At 32.2% G+C, this 25,514-nt stretch overlaps 1 protein-coding gene across 2 annotated transcripts in view; it reads right to left on the bottom strand.

Annotated features, from left to right (window-relative positions):
* The window catches only part of LOC107453534 (cell adhesion molecule Dscam1), a 132,213-nt gene that overhangs the window by 46,805 nt on the left and 59,894 nt on the right, over positions 1-25,514 (bottom strand). For both annotated transcript variants that reach the window (XM_071185813.2, XM_071185867.2), the window contains exons 5-7: positions 13,100-13,390; positions 5,484-5,753; positions 773-900 (exon numbers count right to left, since the gene is read on the bottom strand). In XM_071185813.2, the coding sequence (XP_071041914.2) occupies positions 773-900; positions 5,484-5,753; positions 13,100-13,390 (689 nt within the window). The remainder of the gene's footprint in view (positions 1-772; positions 901-5,483; positions 5,754-13,099; positions 13,391-25,514) is intronic.

The raw sequence follows: 25,514 nt of genomic DNA, 5'->3' as shown, positions 1-25,514 counted from the left end.
TGGAGGAATAATTTAACAATAACTTGTTAGTAGAAATCTTTTGTTATTTGTGATGCGCGAACTGTCTTCGGGCAGGTGAAGAATTAACATTTCTATTTTGTGATGCCCGAACAGTATTTGTTTCTACTTTAGGATATTTAATTCACTATTTTCCTAATAGATGGCATTAGTGTTTCAAGTTTTTCACCTGTTACGCTTCAGTCGAGGGCAAAGAGTGCGTTATGGGCTTGTGTGCAGTATCGTGTTTTGGGATACACCATACTGTAAAAGATTTGTAAAATTTACGTATTGAAAATCATATTGTTCTGTTTTTATATTAAATTACACTAGTTATATTATATTTAGCTTCAAAACTTTGTTTAATTTGATCTAATTGAATAAGATGTGTGTGAAATCCATTACTTTTTAATGCGTGTGTAAAAGTTATAAATACAGTAGTTATTGCATTTACAATTTTATTTTTGTAATAAAAAGCCATTTTCTAACTTTTATAATAACGTAAAGGACAAAATTAAACAGTCAAAAATTGTTTCCAATTTCGGTCCATTTTTTTGAAATATATGTCACTGTTAAGGGGTTAAACTCATATAAAGTATTGCTATAGTTAGGATTACAGTTCATTCCAGTCTATTGCAATATTTTATCTACAAATCCGATCAGGGTCGAACTCAAAATTTAGCAAAAAAGTAAATTTTAGTAAAGATGAAATGAAATAGAGAAAACAAATGCTTTAGGCTTAAATCATTTTAAGAATTAGGAGTTTATTTAATACCTGCGCTCCATCCAAAGACCACGTGATTTGGGGTAGAGGATTGCCTGAAGCCGAACATTTCAAAGACACCGAAGACCCAGGATTCACTGTCATGTTTTCGAATGTGTGTAAAAATTCTGGAGGGTTGTCTGTAAGTAAATATAAATAAGTTAGCTGAAAGTAAAATAAATTCAGAATCTTTATTTAAAATTTAATAAAAATATTAATAAAATATAAAATAATAACTTCACAAGTTCAGTCTAGCTACTGCTGCTGGGAATCATCTATGTACAAGAATAAGATTCATAGAAAGGAGTATAAAATTACCACAACATTTAAAAAAGTAGAAAAGTAATAATAAAGGTAAGATTAATTTATTTTAGTTTGGTCGTCGCATAAAGTCTTTAATGCACAACTATCAGGTTTCATATATACGTTTAAATTGCTTATATATATAGTAGCATTCAAAATAAGAGTAAATAAAATTGTTTATATATTGTAGAATTCAAAATAGCAGTTAGGTAGTACATTAAGTAGATGCTAAATGTACTACCTTTGTTAAAATGTATGCAGAAAAGCGTGAAAGTAGGAATTTTAATCTCAAGTTTAATGAATATCGGTAGGCAATTATGAAGATGAACGGCTGTAAAGCATTAAAATTTAAAGATAAGCTTGATATAATTCAGCTGGTAAGCTGAATTATAGAACAGAATATTTAATTTTCTGTGATATATATGGTTTGCAATATGCACGCTATACGATACATACGATTTATGACGCATACTATAAATACGGTCAATACAATATACCGTTTTCTGCAATTCACCACTAGTTGAAGATATAAACATTTGTGCTCTATAGGAATCCCTCTAAACGGGATCAATATGTGATTCGTAATTGAGTAAATTTAGCTGATGTTTCTGAAAATTTACATTTGAAACGATAATTGTTACCTTATGTTACCTTATGTTAGTTTTTACTGTGCTTTTATGTATAAAATTATAATATCCCTGGAATTTATTAAGCTTAAAATTTATTCACCTAATAAAGAAATGTTTATTAATAAAATTAATCCAATAAGAATAAATTTAATATTCAATATAAAAAATATTTAATATGAAAATCTTTCAAATAAAAATATTTAATATGAAATACTTAATATAAAAATATTTCATATAAGAAACATTAAGTTCTGAACAAATACATATCTATCAAAAGTTTTGAAATGATTTATAATAAACATTTACAATATAAATAAGTTTAGAAATAGTTTAGAAATTAAATAATTTTTTAAAACGAAAACTGGAATCGATTAATGTATTACTTTTTTCAAACCCCTTGATTTATATGACGATGACGCGAATATAATTTAAAACCATCAACTAGGAAAAATTAAGTTCTATGATATTTTTCTAATTTCCAAGACATTATTCCTTCCTTGCTTAAAGTAAATATTAGCACTCATTTATGACCCAAACTAACAACATAAATTTCTGAAAATCTTCTACAGAGAGTTGAATTTTAAATAGAGAAAAATCATTGAAATGTACCATTTTCACAGTGGGATTTCTGCTTTCTGTAAGATATATTAAATAAATAAAGAATTTTTTTCTTCTCAAAATAACGTTTGTTTTGACGCACTATTTCTTGTAACAATGAGAAATTACAGCGATCCCGAAAATCTCATTAAAAATGATGCTTCCAGCAGCGTTCGTAAATCTTCATATACATTTCTCCGCACGCTTAATTACAATATTAAAAGCTTTTTTTTAAACCATAAATTTTTAAGAAGAGCATTCTGAACAAGAGATTATAGTTTATTGCATACATTTTGCTTTGTAATAGTTAAATCGTAACCACTCTATTTTTAATTTAAATCGTAAGTTATAGTTAGAAGTCGCATCTATGATGAAATAAATAAATTCAAAATAATAACTTCATTATTTTTGTTGAAGCATTTAGTTGCATCCAAGCTTATTTATTTGAGAAAATATCAGCACATTGTACGGCTGTGTTCACATTTATGCTTAATTCCAAGTTAAAAATATACTAATCATAGGCATTGAAACGCTTCCAAATTTCGTTAAAAATACCAAGTAACTAATTTCTGAGTATTTGAACAAAAATTATTAGACTCATCAGTCTGTCGAAAAGAAATATACTAAATGTATTCATGCACGCACAGGAAGGTACTTGTAAATTGACTAGAGAAGAATATGGTACGCAGAATTTTCTTTAACAATGTTTCTGTGTGTTTCCATATATTCTGCTTAATGACTTACTTTCATTTGGAGTTGTCACGGAGAATCTCGACGGATGGAAAATATAATTTACTCCAACAGAAATGACAATTTCATATTTAATATAAATTAAACTCCTTCTGTGGCTTTGAAAAACAATGAAGGTAGGACTTTTTCAGGGGGAAAATGTATTTCGCTATGTCAATAATAATTAAAGGAAACCCGAATCATTATTTGATTTTGAAATATTATTTAAACGAATGAAAACTTCTGTCGAAATAGACTGTTTCGAAGCAAAGAAATGGTGCCTTATTAGAAATTCATTGGTGTAGGAAATTAAGTGAATTTGCAGACTTGGTCAATTATTTCTAGAACTTCTGGGCCGATTTTAAGAAAATTTGATATGTTCCTTGACAAATTATTAGACGCACTGTAAGATCTTTTGTAAAATCTTAATTTTCAGGTGATATTATACAACCTTATTGTTTTTATGCGGTTGAAACCGGTTTACACTTGTTTATGTTCGTGTATCAGTTGGTTAATATTGTAATGCAATACGTTAAAAATAAATATAACTAGGAAGTGTATAAGAAATCTCTTGAATTAAAAACCATTACATGTTTGTTTGAATATAAAAGTATTGCCTATAAACTAGTGCAAAACTCGCAATTAAAACACTACAGTGCGTCTAATAATTTGGTTCAATTATTATAATATACTAATATAATACCTGATATAATTATTATTCTATATTTATGTAATATATCGTCTAATTTATCCAATCGTCGAATTTATATTATATATTGTCTAATTTAACCATTTGATACACGAACTTAAACAGGTGCAAACCGGTTTCAGTCGTGCAAAAACAATAAAGCTGTGTAGTATCACCTGATAATTAAGATTTTACATAGAATTTTACAGTGCCTTTAATAATGTGTCCAAGGACAGTACATTGATACAATACAAAACAAATAATAATTCAACAATTGTAATACACATGCATGATCGTGCGTAACTCTAGTTGGAGTCGAAAAGTATGAAACAGCTGTTGCAGAAAAAGCAACAAAAAATGGGTTAATAGGTGGTATGGTCTCTTTTTACAGATATACAGATATTGCAGCGTGATTTCATACTTGAAATAAGGCAGTTTATCATTTCCTGAGGCAATTGCCCTGAATTGTCCTGTGGCAATTTGGCATGTGTATTACAATTGTTGAATGGTTATTTGTTTTGCATTGTATCAATGTATTGTACATATTAAATTTCATTAAAATCGGTCCAGTAGTTCTAGAGATAATCGACCAAGTCTGCAAATTCTCTTAATTTCTTACACAAGTATATTTAACATTCACATAATAATGCAGTCTATTTAAAATAGTGTGAAGAGATTTTTTATTGCTTGAATTGATATAAAAAAAACCTCCAATAACATTATGACAGTTTGGGTCTTTAAGATTGTAACGCTTTGTGGCAAAGAGATTTTAAAACGGGTGCGCTTATAAGAAGCATTTTGATGAAATTTTAGCAATGTTAAAACTGCAAAAACATGGTAAAATTTACGGTGGTTTTTCTCTATGGGAGCACTAAAAAGCACGGTAGTTTTTACCAAAGCGCTTTTGTGATGTTTTGGGGAAAATTAACCAAAAAAATATTGTTTTATAAAATGTGTTAAAATTTTTTAAATGTCGTGAAATGTGATAATTTTAGCATGATACCTTAAAGGCATGCCATAAAAATCTTTCATTCAGCTAAATTTACATTTCAGTTTTTTCGTTTTTAAACTAAATGGTTGGTAATAAGATCTATTTTTTTTTTTAAAAAAATGACTTGAAGAACCGCGATGGCTCAGGGGATAGAGCGTTCGCCGTCTAATGAGGCTAACCGGGATCGAATGGCAGTCGATACCAATTCTGCATCCGGCTTGAACCGACCACAATGATGACGTGAAATATCCCCAGTGGTAGACGGATCATGGGCTAGAGTCCCCTTCCCTTGGGAGGTTCTCGTGGTCTTCCTCTCCATGTAACGCAAATGCGGGATGGCTCCATCAAAAAGTCCACCACAAAGGCAAATTTCTCCCGATAGTCGATCCAGGAGTTCCCTTTTCTTCTGGATTGGGTTCAAAAATACAAGGCAGTGGAGTTGAACATTAGTAGTCGTAAACCCATAAAATTGGGTCTTCTGTTCAACGACGGTTATAAATTAAACATAAAATTTAAAACAAGACTTGCCAATACGCCGATGCCATATGGATGGTTGAAATACAGTAGAGTTTGATTTTATTAACCAGAATTATATGTTATATCTTTTTACCAGAAATATTTTTCCTATACTGTACGGTAATTTTTCACCCCATGTTGTTTACTTAATTTAGCATGACGTTTGACAAGAGGTTAGGGGGGAAGTATGTCCCTTCAAAATAAAAAAGTAGGAGGTATTCATAAATATTGCACAAAAAAGCTGCAAATGATTAATGAGAATCTCCTTACCTCCTATGAGAAGTTGTGCAGCCCCTTGAGCGGAATCTTTGTCGTTGTTGACGAAGCACTGATACAAACCATGATCCTCTCTCCGCACTGACGTCACCATCAGCTGGTTCCTGGCAATCACCCGCATCCTGTTACTGTCCGTAATGAATTTGGCGTTTTTTGACCATCTGACATTGGACACTGGATAGCCTCTTACGCTGCAGTTGAAAGTCACGACTTCCCCGATATCTGCTATCCTTTCGTGGGGATAAACAGACACTGACAGTTTCGCTGAAACAAAACATTTTAAGAGATATTTATGAGCAGATTGCATTGATTGTACTGCCTGCCCTTTTCCAAATTAGTACACTCACTCTATGATTCTATGTAAAATCTTAATTATCAGGTGATACTATACAGCTTTATTGTTTTCACGCGGCTGAAACCGGTTTGCACTTGTTTACGTTCTTGTATCAATGGGTTAAATAAGACGATATATATTATAAATTCGACGATTGGATAAATTAGACGATATATTATATAAATTATTGAGTATTTATTATATCAGGTATTATATTAGTATATTGTAATAATTAAACCAAATTATTAGACTCACTGTTGTGTTTGAATAATTACGTGTTTTGCACAAGTTTGTATGCAATGCTTTTATATTTAAACATACATGTAATTGGTTTTATTTGGGAGATTTTTTATATACTTCCTATTTGTGTTTATTTTTAACGTATTGTATTACAATGTTAACCAATTCATACACGAACATAAACAAGTGCAAACCGGTTTCAGACGCATCAAAACAATGCTTCATAGTACCACCTGATATGTGAGATTTTACATAGAATCTTATAATTTGTTTAATAATTTTCCCAAGGACAGTATATTTAAGATAAGAAAAATATTTTGAAGAATACATCTTGAAAAAGAAGATGAGATAGTGATTTACTTTGACATCCGTTATGAAATTTGTTTAATTTTAATAATAAGTCATATTCTTTAATTTTGTAGAAGTAGAATAACATTCTAGAGCATGTTGAAAAAGACAAAAAAAATTATATTTATATAAAAAATTTCTTCAGGACATTAGAGAATATCCCTGTAGCAAAAGACTATAAATTTTTCGTAAACAATACATATATTTCGACTTTAAATTTACTACGCATTCGTAAAATTAAGACGTCGAATTATAGCAAAAAATGGTTACCTCAAAAACGAAAAAAAATTATTTAACGAGATTTGTTTATTTTACGAATATTTTACCAATTACTTTTTACTAGGTTAGAATGATCGAGTTATTTTTACATAGTATTTACGTCAGCAATACGTCAAAACTTAAGCAAGTTTAAACGTCAAATTACGGCAAAGAATGGTTATCCAAGAAACAGAAAATTTCTCCAAATAAATTTGTTCCTTTTTGTGTATATTTTACCAAGCATTTTTTACAAGGTATAATTGAGAACATTATATTTTACGCATTATTTACGCCATACGTAGGTCAAAATTCATGTAAAATTTAAATGTATTAGAGCAAAAATACGGAAAATTTACGTATAAATATCTATACATAAAAACAGCTTATTTTACATACACTTTACTAAAAATTCTCTGCTTGATAAAAAGGCGTACATTATTTTTACAGAAGTATAATAAAATTTACGTAAAATTAAAATGTCAAATTATAGTAAATAAAGATATTTCTTTTTATGTATACTTAAACCAAAACCTTTTAACTAGGTAAATAAATGTACTGGGTAAATAAATAACACAGTTTCAAAAACTATTTTGATTTTTTGATTATTCTATTTAAGAATAATTGAAAACAAAATTGAACTGTGAGAAAAAATATGTTTTATGTCATATTAGTACGTCAAAATGAAACATTTATGTAAAACTGGGTAAACAGTTTCTGAAAAAGAGCAATTTAAATATATATATATATATATAAATATATATATATATATATATATATATATATATACATATATATATATATATATATATATATATATATATATATATATATATATATATATATATATATATATATATATATATATATATATATATATATATATATATATATATATATATATATATATATATATATATATATATATATATATATATATATATATAAGCGACCTCCTGGGTAATGTGAGCACCTGAGTAAGGTGACCATTTTCTACAAGTTTTATTTAAAGAGTCTTTATAAAAGTGACCACCTCTATATAGTGACCATTTGACTTGGTCCCGTGGGTGGTCAATTTAGACAGGTTCCACATACATATATATCAAGGCCCATTGTGGTCTGTAGCGTTGTGAAAGAAAGTAAATGTCAGAATTGAATTACGAGGACATGAATTATTTAAAATTTGTGAGTATAGATAATTTTAAAACAAATTTGACAATTTAAGTCGCTTTATAAACATTTTCAAATGCTAGAAATATTCGATATTTTATTAAATGCTTAAAATGCAGGAATATCTGATGCTTAATTTTTCTAGTAAGAAGTGAATGTGCGTGCTGTTCTCATCTCATTTTCTTATTTTCAAAACATATAGAACTGAGATTTTTGTAAATAAGCAGACATCTTCTAATAAATATTTAAAATGCTAAAAAATCTCATGCTTAATTTTTTGTTGCACAAAGTGAATGTGCGTGTTGTTTTCATCTTATTTTCTTATTTTCAAAATATATAGAATTGAGATGGTTGAAAATGAGCAGAACTCTTCTAAACAGAGCTGTCAGATTCAAACGCAATCAATATTGGAATAAAAGTATTTCTTTAAGTGCTCTGCTCTGCCTTAAATATTAAAGCCATTTTCTAATACACCCAGTATGTATGAGAATTTTTACTCCGTCATATGCGCCTTATATTATCAGGAAAAATATTTACCACCAGCCATTTATCAACTTGGTTGGAAAAAAAAATAGAAAGATTTTGAGTAATGACGCTGAGTCCTAAATTCAATGAGACGTTGTTGAAAAATGTTTCAGCTAAAATGCTTTACAAAGCGGTATCTTGAGAAAGTGAAGAGAAACAAAAGAGTGCTGGCTTGATCAAGATAAGTATTTTTCTTTGGATGCTAAATGGGAAAAAAATAACAAGAACTTCCCCTGAAAATTAAATTAGGACCAACAACCTTGGCTCGATACGACCTCTTCTTATCAAATAGTTAGAAATTCCACGAAAAGAAGCATTTTAAAAGTAAGAAAAAAAGAGTAGAAAAAAAGGAAAATGTTTTTTATTTTGATAGTTGATAAATTATTATGTTGCTCTTTCTAAAATGATTTATTGCTGTTGTGCTTTTGAAGAAAACATGCCTTTAATGTTTTAGCTGTTATTAATTGTAAATAAATGTATAAGATATCATCGTGAATATTTTTAGCTTCTATTTAGAAATAAATTTACTGAACCACCGGTTTCCACTCTTTACAGGCTAAGAAACCCAAAATGACCAAACTTCTTTTAGCGGAGCACCAGAATTCTAAATTAAGTTCACGAACACTTGTGTAAATAATCAAAGAAAGTTTTCGAATTAGTACTTTGCGGAAGTAATATCAATTATAACTATATTCAAGTTCTGAGGTGTCCGCGACATTGTCAAAGTTACCTATGTACTGAATTTCAGTTATTAAATGAAAATATATCCGACAGCCATTGACTCATACAGTCCACCATAAGAATATGCTCCTGACAATGCAGCATAGTAGACAGCAGGGATTTTAAAATTTATTTCCTTCTTTAAAATTTAATATAATATTTAATTTAAAAATAAAATTTAATTTAATTTAATATAATATAAAATTAATTCCTTCTTTTAAAATTTATTTCCTTATTAGGGATTTATTTCCTTCTCTGTTGATGATATGATAGAAAACTGATAAAAGATAGAATTACACTCAGATATAGATAAGATAGAAAACTCATCCCTCATACGGCAGAAAAATATCACAAAACTCCATTACGTGCTGAACTACTTCCTCACGGACCTCTCGAGCCATAATTTGAGTAATTGTATTATAAATATGTTATTACTCAAAAGAAAAGCAAGCTCCATATCCAACAATTTGAATGACAGTAGGCAGCACCGGTTAAGTTGAAAAATTCCTAACCGATATATATGTAAACTGTTTTCTTTAAGACAGTAATAATGCAAATTTATAGCATAGAAATTCTCGTATGTGCATGTTTATGCAATATAATTTCATGCAAAGTAAAGTTTCCAGATGAAAACATCTTTATGGTTTTAACTCATGAACCATTTAATTATTATTATATTCCGTGTACAAAAAATCATTGTAAACCATTAAGAATTGCCAAATTTGTAAACCTGAATAGCACCGTTAGTGCTATCTTAGGGGAAAAAAATAAAAATTATGAAAAAAAGGTGTACTAATAAGAGGTAGTACCAAGATGCGACAAAAACAATTTAAATACGTAAGCTTTAATTGTTAAGCTTTAGTTTTAACTTAAACTTTAATTGTTAAGCTGTATACTTTATTTTGAGCTATAATTGTTATGATCTTGGGCTATTTTCATTTATACGAGAAATAAAAATCCTATAAACATTACAATCGACTGTTAAAATGACAATCATGACAATCGACTGTTTAGAGATTTGCGTTTCATTTCTAATGTTAAACAGCTACTGCTTTTTAGTCAAAATATTTTATTGTTTTCTCTGGTGCATTGTTTGACTCCCCCAAAAAGATTGATCAAATAACTAAAATATTTATTGGCATAACTAAAATATATAATAATAATGCAAGACATGTTTCTTTGAAATAAACCTTCGAATTTAATCTTCGTTTAATATGAAAACACTAAAAACGCCATTTAGATTTAACAAAATTTGATAAAAGGTTAAAGCGAATTAAACTGAAAGTTATTAAAAATGCTTAATCCAAAATCATTCAACATTGCAAACAATTTTCCCAAAGAGTATAAATTGTATGAAAGTGTATTCAGTACTGAGCCTCTTATTTTTTTTATTGCTTTTGATAGAATTATTTTTGATAAATGGAGAGCATTCATTTTTAAGCCTTTTTTTAATCCTCAAAGATCTTAAACGATCTTAAACATCAGAGGATATTTTAATTTAAGTTTTTATTCGGCGAACCAAAATATAAATTTTCAAGTACTTTCCATTCTCTCTCTATACTGCTTGCATAGGTATATAAATATTTGTGATAAGAAGCATTTAATTATAGCGAAGGGAATATTTTAATTGACTACTATGTCAACCTTCATCTATCATAAGGTACCTCTAGATTGAATCAAGTAAACTTGTTTTATATGTTAGTGAATTGGTATTTAATATTTATAGTGGTAGTTTCGCCACAATAGCAATAATACGAATAATAAATATGGAATAATGACTAATTAAAACGTTTTGTTTATTTTGATCTTGGCATATTTTTTTTTAAATTTCCGAAGGAATATTTAAAGGACCATTTTATAACATTAGTGTAATTCATGAAATTCTTCATACTTAATAAATAACATTTTTAGTTTTCTGATGTTTAAGGGACCGGTAATAATTTACGAACAGAGAAAAAGTGTTTTTGAGCACCCTATGTCAGACATTATAGCAATAAACCTGAAGCTTGTATAGATCCCTTTGCTCATTGTGTGAAATAATTGCATAGAATTCAGTAAGCCTAGTTTAAATATTTAAGGAGATATGAACATTTTTGCTAATGTTCTTTTACTAAAACTTTAAAAATGTAAATTAAATTAAACGAAAATTTTTGAACACTTTTTAATTGATAACAAAATTATTGTTTCCAAATTTAAATTAATTCGTTAAGAAATGCGCAACATATGAGCATTTTTCTAAGTAGTCTTTGTAAATATTGGAGGTACCTGGAATTTGAATTAGAGCCTGGAGCCAGAGCCCTCCGGAGCTGGGGCTCTAAATTTTCCTTTTGCTCCAGTGCTCCACCAATATCATTTCATTTCACAGATATCCCTGAGACCTACCGCATTGTAACGACATTTCCCGTTAGCTGTAGAAAGTGTAGTATCGGCATTAAACTGCATTTAATAACGATTTAAGATCAAATATGAAAGAGAATTTCATTAGATTCAGTTCTTTTCTTCGGAATGAACAAATAACTGAAAATCGAATTAAATTTTTATTTTCCATACGAGCTGATGTTTAAGTTATCATTGTTTTTCTTAAATTTCATAACAAAAATTTCAGTTTAAAATCTGAAACTCAAAAGCGAACATAAATATTTATTAAAATTGCCGGAGCTTTAGCGACGATGGAGCATAGCTTATTATCTGTGAACAGAGCGGGAGCATCGAAAAACTTTTGGCTCTGGGCTCCTGGTTCCTCTTTACCTCGTTAATCACCCTTACACTATTGGTCACAGAATAAAAGAAATCGAATAGCTAGAAACAAAACAAAAAATAAACAAAAAAAATTTGCCGATAGGTTTGTTAGGGAAACACTTCTCCCGGCCTTATAAGTTCCTCTAACGCTATTGCTTACAAAATGAAAGAGCGAGTCAACATGCCGAAGAAAATTCATAAAAGGAATAAAAAATGTACAAGTCCAGCAAGGAAAAAAATGAATTGATCGGTAAGGTCAGGGGTCGTTGTTGTAGATCATCTACCTCGCACTAGAACCGCACAATGGGCTATTGGCGACGGTCTGGGAAACATCCTTGAGGATGATCCGAAGACATTAAATCACAATTTTGATCCTCTGCAGCGGAGATGTCACCCACACCTCAGTAGCCCGACGACCTGCTCGCGAAGTCGAGCACTTTACGGTGGAGCAGTTTAGTGAGGACTCATACCGCATACCCTTGATCCCTACGAGGACTAATCCAAGTGGTCACCCACCCACACACTGACCACAGCCAGTGATACTTGATTTCTGTGATCTGCTTTGAACCGAATCGTAACGATCAATTCACTTGCGGGACTAAGGTAAGGGGTCAAAATTAGGTTGAGAAACTCCTTATTAAGAAGGCTCTCGTATGCTTCTGGTAAAGGCTATGCGTTTCCTTTTAATACTGAAACGATGTGACCGTTTGAATGACATTATTTCCTTTCTCATACGTTGCTCAATGTTTTGATGTTGACATTCAGAGCAGTGGGCAGAAATCACATCGCGTCAGCACCGGTCATCTGCCATCGCAATGATGGATAGACAGTCGGATTCCCTAAGTCCGTGTCAGTTCTGAGTCGACTGTTAGTCGATACTCGGCGGCTGAAGACTCCCCGTGTAGTAAATGGTGACTGATGCACGCTAAACCTGTCGAGTCTCAAAGTCCTCCATGTTACCATAACAAATCACACCTCTGGGAGGTACTGATCTAGGAGTTTGAAAGTCTTCTGGATTGGGTTCAAAATTACAAGGCTACGGAGTTGAACATTAGTAGTCGCAAACTCAAAAAAATTGGGGCGGCTGTTCAACGACGGTTACAAAAATAAAATACAAAATTATTTTGATGTTTATTACTGAAAAATTAATCTTCATCGACACAATATGCTTTCATTTCAAGAATCAAGAAAATAGTTCGGAGGAGAATACGTTGGTTTTTGATTAAACACACATATATTCAAAATCAAACAATGCAGACGAGCCATTCATTAATCTCACCTGTCACTGTTAATTCCGTTTCCGCTTTATCTTCATTACCAGAGCTCGTCAAGACGCAGATGTACCTTCCGCTGTCCCTTATCTCAGCGTTTCGCAAGATCAGAGTGCCACCAACCATTTCTCTTCGGTGTCCCAGGCGTACCGGAGTCGTGGAAGTTTCTTTTCTGTACCACCTGTAATTAGGCAGCGGAAAGGCCTGTCCCGCACAAGGCAATAAAGCCGTTTCTCCCGTTTGAATCAGAATCCGAGAAGATGTATGGGTAATTCTTGGCGGCACTTGTCCATAGGGCTCTGAAAATAGTGAATGTTTAAAATAAATTCTGAAACCGTGAAATAGTTAATTCAACATTGCATCAAACACACATTGTACAGTCGCTAGGTAAATTATCAGACACACTATGAAATTCTGCGCAAAATCTTAATTATCAGGTGATACTATACAGCTTTATTACCTTTATGCGACTGAAACCGGATTGCACTTGTTTACGTTCGTGTATCCTATTGGTTAACATTGTAATGCAATACGTTAAAAATAAATACAAATAGGGAGAATATGAAAAATCTCCTGAATGAAAACCCATTGCATTTATGTATAAATATAAGAGTTTTGCATATAAACTCGTGCAAAATATGTAATTATTTCAAAACTATAGTGTATATAATTATTTCAAAACTATATAAATATTCTATATTTGTGTAATATATCGTCTAATTTATTCAATCGTCGAATTTATAGCATGTATTGTTTAATTTAACCGATTGGATACACGAAGGTAAACAAGTGCAATCCGATTTTAGCCGAGTAAAAACAATAAAGCTGTATAGTATCACCTGATAATTAAGATTTTACGTCGAATTTCAGAGTACGTCTAATATATTGGCCATGTATACGTGTGTAGAATCGTCATTTGCGGATTACTCGATAGGATTGGGTTATTAATTAAACATGTTAATTAAACGTGTTATTATTTAATTAAACATGCTAACATGTTAGAGAGAATTGGGCACGTGAATTGTTGCGTTCTGTTTATACCGTAAATTGGGAAAATGATGGAATGCTTATTGGTTTGCGTGTGTAGAATCGTAGTTTCCGGTTTACAGTTTACTCGATAGTATTGGGTCAGTTTTGAACTTGTTTTTTTCCCCAATTTACGTTGCACTAGAGCTGCACAATGACGCCTGGTGGCTGAGTGGTAGCGCTTCGCGCTGCCGTGCCACAGGTCCTTGGTTCGATCCTTGGGCCGGGCAAGGCCGACTCAGCCTTTCATCCCTTCAGTGGGTCGATAAAATGAGTACCAAGCATGCTTGGGAACTAACACTGGGGGTTCCGCGTTCGGCTGACCACCTGACTGGAACATATGCTCCTACACCCCAGAGCCCAAGGTCAAGAAAACTGAGATGGGCACAGTCGGCCTTGGCCCTCTTAATGGGCTGTCGCGCCACTGAGTTAGTTAGTTTTTAGAGCTGCACAATAGGCTATTGGCAATGGTCTGGGAAACATCCCAGAGGATGATCCGAAGACATGCCATCGAAATTTTGATCCTCTGCAGAGGGGGTGACTCCCCTGCTTTGATAGCTCGACGACCTGCACGCGAAGTCGAGCACCTTACGGTAAGACAGTTTAACGAGGACTGATAGCACGCACCCCCGATCCCGACGCAAGCTGATCAAAATGGTCACCCACCCGCGTACTCACGGCAGCCAGCAATGCTTGATTTCAGTGTTCTATCAGGAACCGTGTCTTTACGATAACTCCACTGATGGACCCAACTATCTCGAACAATTTCTTGAGAGCCGCAATGGCTCAGGGGATAGAGCGGTCGCCTTTCAATTAGGCGAACCGGGTTCGAATCCCAATCGATACGAATTCCACATAGGGCTTACACCGACTACAGTGCTGGCGTAAAATATCCCCAGTGGTAGATGGATCATGTGTTAGAGTTCCCTTGCCGTCAGGCTAACCGTTGGAGGTTCTCGTGGTCTTCCTCTCCATGTACGCAAATGGGGGCTAGTTCAATCAAAAAGTCCTCCACGAAGGCAAAATTTCTCCCAATACTTAATCCAGGAGTTCCTTTGTCTTCTGGATTGGGTTCAAAATTACAAGGCTGAGGAGTTGAATATTAGTAGTCGCAAACCCAAAAATTGGGTCGGCTGTTCAACGATGGTCATAAAATAAAATATATGCATTGATAATAAACTGTAAGTTTCAGAGTAGTCAATTGCAGGGATGACTTTACATTGAGTTTTTGAACGAAAATAGGTTTAACAGCAAAAAACGCTTGTTTATTTGCTTACTATCGGTCCGCGTGGGAAAGGGAAATCACTTTTTTCCCTTTACACCGATCCTGGATACGTTAAAATAATATGTGGTCAATAAAAAGTACATACCATCATCAATCCTACCTAGAAAAAATGTGCAACTTTTCAAAGAGATCGATCCATTTTGAAAAATGGATGCCATCACCCTTCAAAAGTAAAGCATTGAGAAAGTTCTACTTTATTTTCACTCTTAATCAATAAAACTAAATATGAATATTCATTATTTCAGAGTTTTATTCCGATTTAATTAATATTCATTATTTTAGAGTTATATTCCGATTTAATTAATATTCCATCATGTTCTCCTACTAGGATTTTTTTTTCCTTTTGGAATTGGTTTTTGTAGGTCTTCACACATGAAGCACGTGCAACCCATAACTTTACATATCATAACCTTTATCATACTAAACATAGTAAACCTTATCATACTTAATGACGCGTTTGTTAGAAATGTTTTTTTATTTTTTTTCTCATGTATAATTCATTAGTCAACTAAAGTCACAAAATTAAAACTAAGTAACTATTATCTCTATTTACTGAGTTAGTTCAAAATCATAGCGCATTTAAGATTTCATTTAACATTTCTTGGAAAAAGAAAAAAAATCATGACAGTTTCGGGAATCTAATGAAGCGTTAATATGTTCGCAAACAAACCCCAATTACATCAAAGGCATTTTCTTGTCATTATACGAAAAAGAATCTTTATTTATCCAGAAACAGGAAACAAAACGAGATTTTCATTGACAGAAGTTCGAGGGAAAGTACAGGAGAAGAAAAAACTTGGAGAAAATTGCTTTTGAGATGAATAAATTCATTAATCCCATTCATGCATTCATGGTTCCGGATATTTCATTCGGGAATGTTCCTTTTCCCAAATTATCCAGTTAGAAGGCAGGATAAAAGATGACAGGGAAAAAGTGCGCTAAATCTCCCAGAAATTAAATACTTTTGGGTACACTTCCTTTCAGAAAAGTTGTAAGGGGGGTTTGCCCTTCCTAAATGCAAATATTTATATTTCTCTTATCTTGTGTTTAATTATAAATTTATTCTTTTGGTGAATCTCTTAAGGTTTAAGAAATTTAAAAATTTGTGAATTCATCATTTCGATTAATTGAAAACTGTTATTTCGCTTGTTCTACAATTGTTGCCTCATAAAATCTTCATTTCTTTATTTTATTCCATAAATCTTGTTTGATATATACAAATACATATTCATATTTATCTCTATTTGAATGACTATCTTGCATTGCATCCGTAATGTTTTATTATAGTAAAATTGGTATTTACACTATGACTTACTTTTAATTTTCATGAAGACATATTTAAGATTTTTTTCTTCAATTTTCGGTCAAATCTGTAGTTTATCGTCTATATCTACAATTATTGCCTCATAAAATCTTCATTTCCTTATTTCATTCCATAAAACTTCTTCGATATACATAATACATACTTCTTTTTATCGTTACCTGAATGACTATCTGGCATTACATTTATAATGCCTTATTCTAATAGAATTGGTATTTACACGATGACTTACTTTTAATTTTCATGAAGACATATTTAAGATTTTTTTTCTTCAATTTTAGGTGAAATCTGTAGTTTATCGTCTATATCTACAATTATTGCCTCATGAAATCTTCATTTCTTTATTTCATTCCATAAAACTTCTTCGATATACATAATACATACTTCTTTTTATCGTTACCTGAATGACTATCTGGCATTACATTTGTAATGCCTTATTCTAATAGAATTGGTATTTACACTATGATTTACTTTTAATTTTCATGAAGACATATTTAAGATTTTTTTCTTCAATTATAAGTCAAATCTGCAGTTTATCGTCAATGTCTACAATTAGTGCCACATAAAATCTTCATTTCTTTATTTCATTCCTTAAAACTTGTTCGATATATACAAATACGTATTTCTTTTTATCCTTACCTGAATGACTATTTGGCATTACATTTGTAATGTCTTATTACAATAGAATTGGTATTTACATTATGTCATAGTGTAAATAGTAATAGTGTAAGTAAGTCATAGTGACTGTGACTTACTTTTAAGATTTAAGACATATTTAAGATTTTCTATCTTCAATTTTAGGTGAAATCTGCAGTTTATCGTCAATGTATGATTGATATTAACCTTATTGCACTTAACCTCCTTAAGCTTTCGCATGCATATTAATAACGATGTTTCTCTGCAGCAGAAAAGTATTATGGAACAGATGTTATATCTATGCAATTAAATGTGTTGTTTTTAAATTAACAAGAGATAAAGTAAATTACCTAAGATAATGAAATTTTTCCGAATGTGCGAATCGGGCTTAATTCAGCTGCTCCTGAAATTAACTAAATGGATTTAGGAGAGTTTTCAACTCTAATTAAACTTTTGTTGCTTGAACCGTTATGTCATACATAGTTACTGCGGCTGTAGTAAATGACAAGCTGAACCAATAATCCAGGGTTTCCACTACGGTAGCTTTTTAAGCAAAATGCGAAAAGACCCCTCAAAAATGCTAAAATTCAACAAAGCATTTTCGCATTTTTGCTAAAGGATTTTACTAAATTCCATTAAAAAAAAAAGCTTCAGCGAAAAACCATGACGCTAACATCCATGAAAAAAACTTGATCAAACAAGGAGAAAAAATCTAAATATCTTTCGCAAGAAGAACCATGACGCTAGCGTTCACGAAAAAAACGTGATCAAACGTGATCGTGAAACGTGTTATAGAGTATTGTGCAAGAATACCAATGCACACTGTTGACTGTGAAAGGGGCTTTAGCTGCCTTAATTTGATTAAAACTAATATTCGAAACAGGTTGTTAACCAACCATGTAAACAATTTGTTAATGATTAATATTGAGGGCCCTGAAAGTGCATTTAACTTTCAAGAAGCATTTGTAAAATGGGCAAACATGAAAGAAAGGAAGATTGTTAATTATAAACCAAAATGTTTTGATAAATAATAAATGTGTTTTTTTTTCGTTATAGGTATTCTTTTTGATATTCTTGTACATTAAGCTATTCTTTGTCAGATAACTTACAGTACTTGTTTGATATAAAGTAATTTTATAAGCCTAATGGCATTTTAGCATTTTGCTTAAACTTTTTTTCAGATTTTAGCTTTTTCGCTAATGAATTTTTAGACTCAGCTTAAACCCTGCAATAATCCTTCATTTAATTCTTATACTATGGTTCAATTGAACATCGTATACATGCAAAAACATATGTCCTAGTTATTATGGTTCAGTGTATGAATACAGAATGTGTTTTACAATAAACTGATTTTTCCTAGTTCCTACTCTACTCCATCATATTCGTTTTCTTTTTAAGTAATTTCACTAGAGCTACGTTGCACTAGTGCTACACTAATAGGATTTTAGCGACATCCTTACTGATGAACCGAAGACAATGCTGGTGCATGAGCACGCCATACCTCAATTTTAATTGGAAGGTAGATGTTGGTAGTAATCATCCGACCTTCTCACCACGCTCCCAAACCACTGAAATTTTCATGAACTCTTTTGGTTATAAAATCACCACTGACTGAATGGATTTCGAATCACTAAGTCATGATTAGAGAAGGGACAGTCAGATCAGACTCCCAGGCATTAAGCACTGGAAACTAAACTCCAAAACAAGTTGCTATTCCTATGTTGGACCATCATAAATCTGTCTAAATTCCTACATTGGGATGATGATGGTACATGATCTTTCCAGCATATGATTTCTAAGAAAATATGATGGAAATTTCTGATGGTTCAACACGAACAAACCATCAAAACAAGTTGTTATTCTTATGTTAAACCATCATAAATCTGTCTGAATTCCTAGATTGGGGTGATGATGGTACATGATCTTTCCAACATACGATTTCTAATAAAATATTATGGTTCAATATGAACAAACCTTCAAAACAAGTTGCTATTCTTATGTTGAACCATCATATATCTATCTGAATTCCCACATTGAAGTGATGGTTACTTATGTTGGTTACCATCAAAGATTATGTTGGTCCATCAATGGAAAACCATAAAAAATTTTGACTTGGGTAGTAAGCGTAAACTAGTCCTTCCCCACTGACAGAGCAGCTATTTTTTTTTAGAACAAAATGTTTATGCAATCCTTGGAATAATTATAAAAGTGACCGCAGAAACGCTCGTGCAAAATAATTTAACTCTTTAAGTTCCTTCTTCAGGATGCTATTTAGACTAAAATCAGTAAATAAATTTAAAAACAATTGTAAATAACAGACCCTAGCCAAATTATTGGACGCACTGTAATATTCTACGTAATATCTTAATTATCAGGTGATAATCTACAGTTTTATTGTTTTTACTCGGCTGAAACCGGTTTACACTTGTTTATGTTCGTGTGTCAATTGGTTTACATTGTAATGCAATGCGTTAAAAATAACTACAAATGGAAAGTATATAAAATATCTCCTCTATAAAAACCCATTACATGTATGTTTAAATGTAAGAGTATTGCAAACAAACTCGTGCAAAACATGCAATTATTAAAACACTAGAGTGCATCCAATAATTTGATCTAACTATAGTATACTTATATAATACCTGATAAAACAAATAATTTATATTTATATAATATATTTTCTAATTTATCCAATCATCGAATTTATATTATCTGTAGTCTAATGTAACCAATCGATACACGAACATAAACAAGTGCAAAACTGTTTCAGTCGCGTAAAAACAATAACGCTCTATAGTATCACCTGATAATTAGGATTTCACATAGAATCTTACAGTGTGTCTAATAATTTGGCGGGGGACTGTAAAGACAATTTAATAGATGTAACATTTTCTAATCATTAAACATTGAACACTGATATGAATTTCTGAAATAAATATTGCAACGTTATAAGCCGAAGGAAGGTTTTATTTTTCGAATGTTTAAATCAAAGGAATATTTATGGAATTCAATCTATTTCGAAGCTGAGAATTTAGGGTTAAGTCTTATTCTGCATCCCGCAAAGTAAAGATTTGGAATTTTAAGTTGCTGTTTTCCAAAATCCAATATTCACCAAGACGTAAATGTTATTTCCTTCTTGGTTTGTTGGGCGTAAAAATCAAGAAAATATCTTTCTTCGAATATGAAAGATTCAAACTCGAATCAGTATAAAAATATTCGACGGATCGCTGCGAATCATCAGAAGTGAAAAATTCAGACGGAAATAGAAAGAAAATTCTACTATTCATCTCTTTGTACCATTTCTAGAAGTGATATTTACTTTCCTCCTCATCTGATGCGAGTAAAATGGCGGTGCGCCATTTTTTTTTATTCCACAGATGGTTCGAAGATTTTGCACAGCAAATTCTCCGTTGCAAAGCTCGCCTTACATTGATTTCAGACGATATCAGAATGCACAATGAGGTATCAACGTAATGCATTCCGATAAAAAAGAAGAAGAAAAAAAAGAACGTCGTAAGTGTCAACTATTGAAAAGCCGTAAGATTGGCTGCCTGCTTCAGAATTTTTCACTCATCAAGAGTACGTGACGCGATTTAATGTGGAATATATAAAATATGTATGCTTTCTTTTTTTTCTTCTCGCATCCAACTTGCTAAAGTGTATTTTTGAAAGCGAAGAAAATACCAAGAGAAAATGATGCAAATACATATTGATGAGAGCTGCAACATTTTATGGCACAAAAATAATTGATGTCTTTTACGGTAGGAAGTACGAACAAGTGAAACGCTGAATGGAATAGATAAAACCCTATATTTGACTTACATTTTTAGAATTTAGATTTCAAAGGAAATAAATCCTTCCTATTAACTATAAATTATATTTTTTGTGATTAAAATATATGAGACAACATGCGTTATGAGGCAATATGTGAATTAAAATATATTTTTTATGATTTTTCTTAAATTTCAAATCTAAACTCTAATATAAAAGACCCACTGTCAAAGATACCTTTGACGCTAATTTTCATTATACATATTCCATGTGCTTTTGTTTATTATTTTTTATCTATTCAAGTCTAAATTGAAAAATATTATAATAAGCATTTTGAAAATTTATGGTTATGAAGTCGTCGGAAGTCGTCGTGGATAAATCTTCAGACGAAGGCATTGGCTCACATTGGGCTGTCTGGCCAACTATGATGATAATGATGATGGTTATGAAGTATGAAGCACTGATGTCCTTTTGAGCGTTAAAGGTAAATTCTTCCAAACACAGCTTACTTTTCCAAATAGTAATTTTTCAAATTTGAACTTATTTGCAGTTATTTAGATTTAAGAGAAACAATTATTCATCATGTAAATTTATTTGATTTACGAAATCAAATATTGATAAATATTTCAATAGAAAGGAAACAAATTAAACTACTTTTTTCAGATTTTGTATTTTTGTGCAAATACGATTAAGATAATCTAACAGATTTTTTAGTGACTATTAGTCTGTTTTTTTATAATTAAAAAATAGCGAAATATATTTTTATTTGTAATTATAGTCTCAGAAAAAAATATATAAAAGGAAAACTAATGACCCATCTGCATGAAAGGAATATATTGGGCAACGTTTGCTACAAAATTTTATATAAAAAAAAATAATATTTAAACATTATTTTTGCTCTATTTTTATGTATTTACAAAGAAAATGTTTACGCTAAGGCATATACGGACTTACCATCATGGATAGAGGCTTTAATGTTTTGTTAGGTAAAATTACTGCAATGATTATCAGTTTTTTCTTTAAAAAATTAAAAGTTTTCTTGTTACATATTTTTGAAAATCTGCAATACTCCCTTGGGTAGAATAAATAAATCCATCTTACAAATACAAAATACAATATAATAAATAAGTAAATAAAATAAAATTCATAAACAAATTAAAATAAAAAATATTAATAAAAGTTTTCTTGTTGTAAATTTTTGAAAATCTGCAATACGTCCTTGGGTAGAATAAATAAATCTATCTTACATATACAAAATACAATATAATAAATAAATAAATGAAATAAAAATTTATAAACAAATTAAAATAAAAAAAAATAATAATTAAAAGTTTTCTTGTTGCATATTTTAGAAAATATTCAATACTCCCTTGGATGGAATAAATAAATCTATTTTACAAATACAAAATATAATATAATAAATAAATAAATGAAATAAACTTTATAAACAAATTAAAATAAAAATTAATAAAATGAAATAGAATAAATAAAATGAGTTAATAAAATTAACTATTCAAATAAAAATATGTTTTCCGGTTCGTTTTTTTTTTTAAATATCGAACTTCCATTTCACGGAATTCTCTTTTTAGAGGACTAAATCGGAGATCCCTGCGAGGATCAACTAATCAAGTATAATATCTTCTAGTTCCTGAACAAGATTACTAGAGATCTGGCGTAAAGAGGGATTCCAGTTGAGAATACGAAACAAATGATTGTAACAATAAAAACGAATTCTCTGAGTAATGGGTCTTAAAAACATTTGAAAAGGGCATTAAAACACAATATTTATTGAGAAAAACCTTTAAATTTATTTAATATGTATCGATTATTAATTAATATGATGACATATGTTTCCCATAGAAAATTTTTCAGCTCTCTCTCTTTTTCAAAGTTTGTTTTATTTTTACTTCAGATGTATAGCGATTTCATCATGTATCGATATACACATATTTATATTTATAACAGCCGACCCAATTTTTGGTTTGTGACTAATGTTCAATAATACTCCGTAGCCTTGTAATTTTGAACTCAATCCAGTAAACAATGAAACTTTTGGATCAGTATGGTTTGTTATGGGAACGTGGAGGACCTTGTGACTAGACAGATTTAACGTGCATCAGGCACTGTTTACTACGAGGGGAGTCTTTGACCTGCGGGGATCAAAGCCGCGACCTCTTAGACTTAGACCCAGAGCCCTATATCCCGGCCTCTATCTACACATATTAAAATAAAGTACAAATTTGGGGAGATTGCAAATTTATATGTATTTTTAGTCCAATTATATGTTTTGCTGTCTTGTGAACCAGTAGTGCTATGGTTTAGGGTGCTTCTCAAACCGATAAAAATCGCATGTACGATTCTAGCTGCCAACTAAGTAAAGAGCGTGTATACGTGCTAAAGATAATATATGAGCCGCGATGGCTCAGGGGATAGAGCGTTCGCCTTCTAATGAGGCGAACCGGGTTCGAATCCCTGTCGATACGAATTCCGCATCCGGATTGCACCGACCACAGTGCTGACGTTAAATATCCTTAGTGGTGCACGGATCATGGGTTAGAGTCCCCTTGCAGTCAGAATTACCGTGGGAGGTTCTCGTGGTCTTCCTCTCAATGTAACGCAAATGCGAGTTAGCTCCATTAAAAAGTCCTCCACGAAGGCAAATCTCTCCCAATACTCGATCCAGGAGTTCCCTTGTCTTCTGGATTGGGTTCAAAATTTCAAGGCAGCGGATTTGATTATTAGTAATCTGAAACCCATAAAATTGGGTTGGCTGTTCAACGACAATTATAAAATGAAATAAAGAGAATATAAAACCTGTCGTGGATATACCTTTTGTCGTTTAGGACGGCGAGAAGTTATGGAGTTACGGATGCTAGTTCTAGCGATGCCTAAGTCTTTGGATAGGGGTTGAAACTACTTAGTATGGTTTGGTGCTATGTGGGTTCTGCTATCATCAAAACCATTTGTGCATAAATTTAGATAGTCTGTTTCGTTTACTAATAAATGCGATCCTATTTACATGCCATAAAGTCGAAGTAAAGTGGCGAAGTAAATACCACTGAGTTTATTGCAAAGCTTATATATTGCGTTCCAGCAAGCCAGGTTGATTAGAACAGGTTGCGAAGTTAGCCAGCTAGCGCATGTGTAATCGTGCAATCGTCTCCGATCACCTGCTAATCAACTGCTATCTTTCATCTGAAAAAAGATTGCAAGACTGTGAGATATCTGGGGAAACTTTGGTCCGATTAATCGTCCTGGAAATCGGTTGCAGAGTTTCCAAAACTCTGCAATATCATTTCGATACTTTTTGGAATGGTGAATAACTCTGTCAAAAAATGAACATTCTCATGACTATTTGAATTCAAGTACACTGGTTATCATAAATTAAGGAAAAATCACAAAAATAGCGATAACTCTTTCAAAAGTAAGCCAAACCGTTCAAAATTTGCATATGTTATCCACTAAGAGTAGCTGAGTAAAATTGCAATATGCAAATTAGTGGCGCTGCACTCGGCTTACGTCATCTGCCTGGAGCATAAAAGTCCAAGTTTGAGAGAAAGCACACAAATTTTACTGTGATTGCGACATTGAAAATCTGAGATAGCCAATTCGTAATAATGACCTCTAGGCATCATTTGCCTGAAGAACTACGATGGAGAGCCATCGGGAGACTAGAGGCAGGGCAGAGTCAATCAGAAGTGGCCAGATGGCTAAATGTGAGTCCATCTGTGGTTCATAGACTTTGGAGGCAATTTCAAACCACAGATTCGGCATCTAGGAGGTTCAGTCAAGGACGGCCAACTGTTACGACCAGTGCCGATGACCGATATTTGACATTAAGTGCACGCAGGAATAGAACCGCTACTCCGACACATCTTAGATCCTCTCTTGCTGCAGCCACCGGAAGGTTGGTGTCAACGTCAACTGTGCGCAGAAGGCTCCACGAAGGTGGTCTGTATGCGAGACGACCAGCCATTTGCGTGCCGCTCACATCACGCCATAGGAGAGACCGTTTGCAGTGGGCCCGACAACATGTCCACTGGACGTCAGATCAATGGAGGCCTGTTCTCTTTACGGATGAGTCCAGGTTTAGTCTAGAAAGTGACAGTAGACGTTATTTGATATGGAGAGAACCTGGGACCCGTTATCATCCATCAAACATCCGTGAAAGAGATGCATACGGAAGAGGCAGTGTCTGTGTTTGGGGAGGCATATCCTTAGGAGGGCGCACATACCTCCATGTCTTTCCAAGGGGAACCGTGAATGCTCAGGTTTATCGAGACAACATCCTTGATGCTTATGTGCGCCCATATGCCGGGGCAATTGGTGATTGCTTCCTGTTACAGGACGATAATGCAAGACCACACAGAGCTCGCATTGTTGA

This window comes from Parasteatoda tepidariorum, chromosome 3 (assembly GCF_982258835.1).
Source record: "Parasteatoda tepidariorum strain Cologne lab strain chromosome 3, Ptep-v5.0, whole genome shotgun sequence".
Taxonomy (NCBI): Eukaryota; Metazoa; Arthropoda; class Arachnida; order Araneae; family Theridiidae; genus Parasteatoda; species Parasteatoda tepidariorum.
The sequence above is the reverse complement of the archived record's forward strand: the minus strand, read 5'-3'. Positions and strand labels throughout refer to the sequence as shown.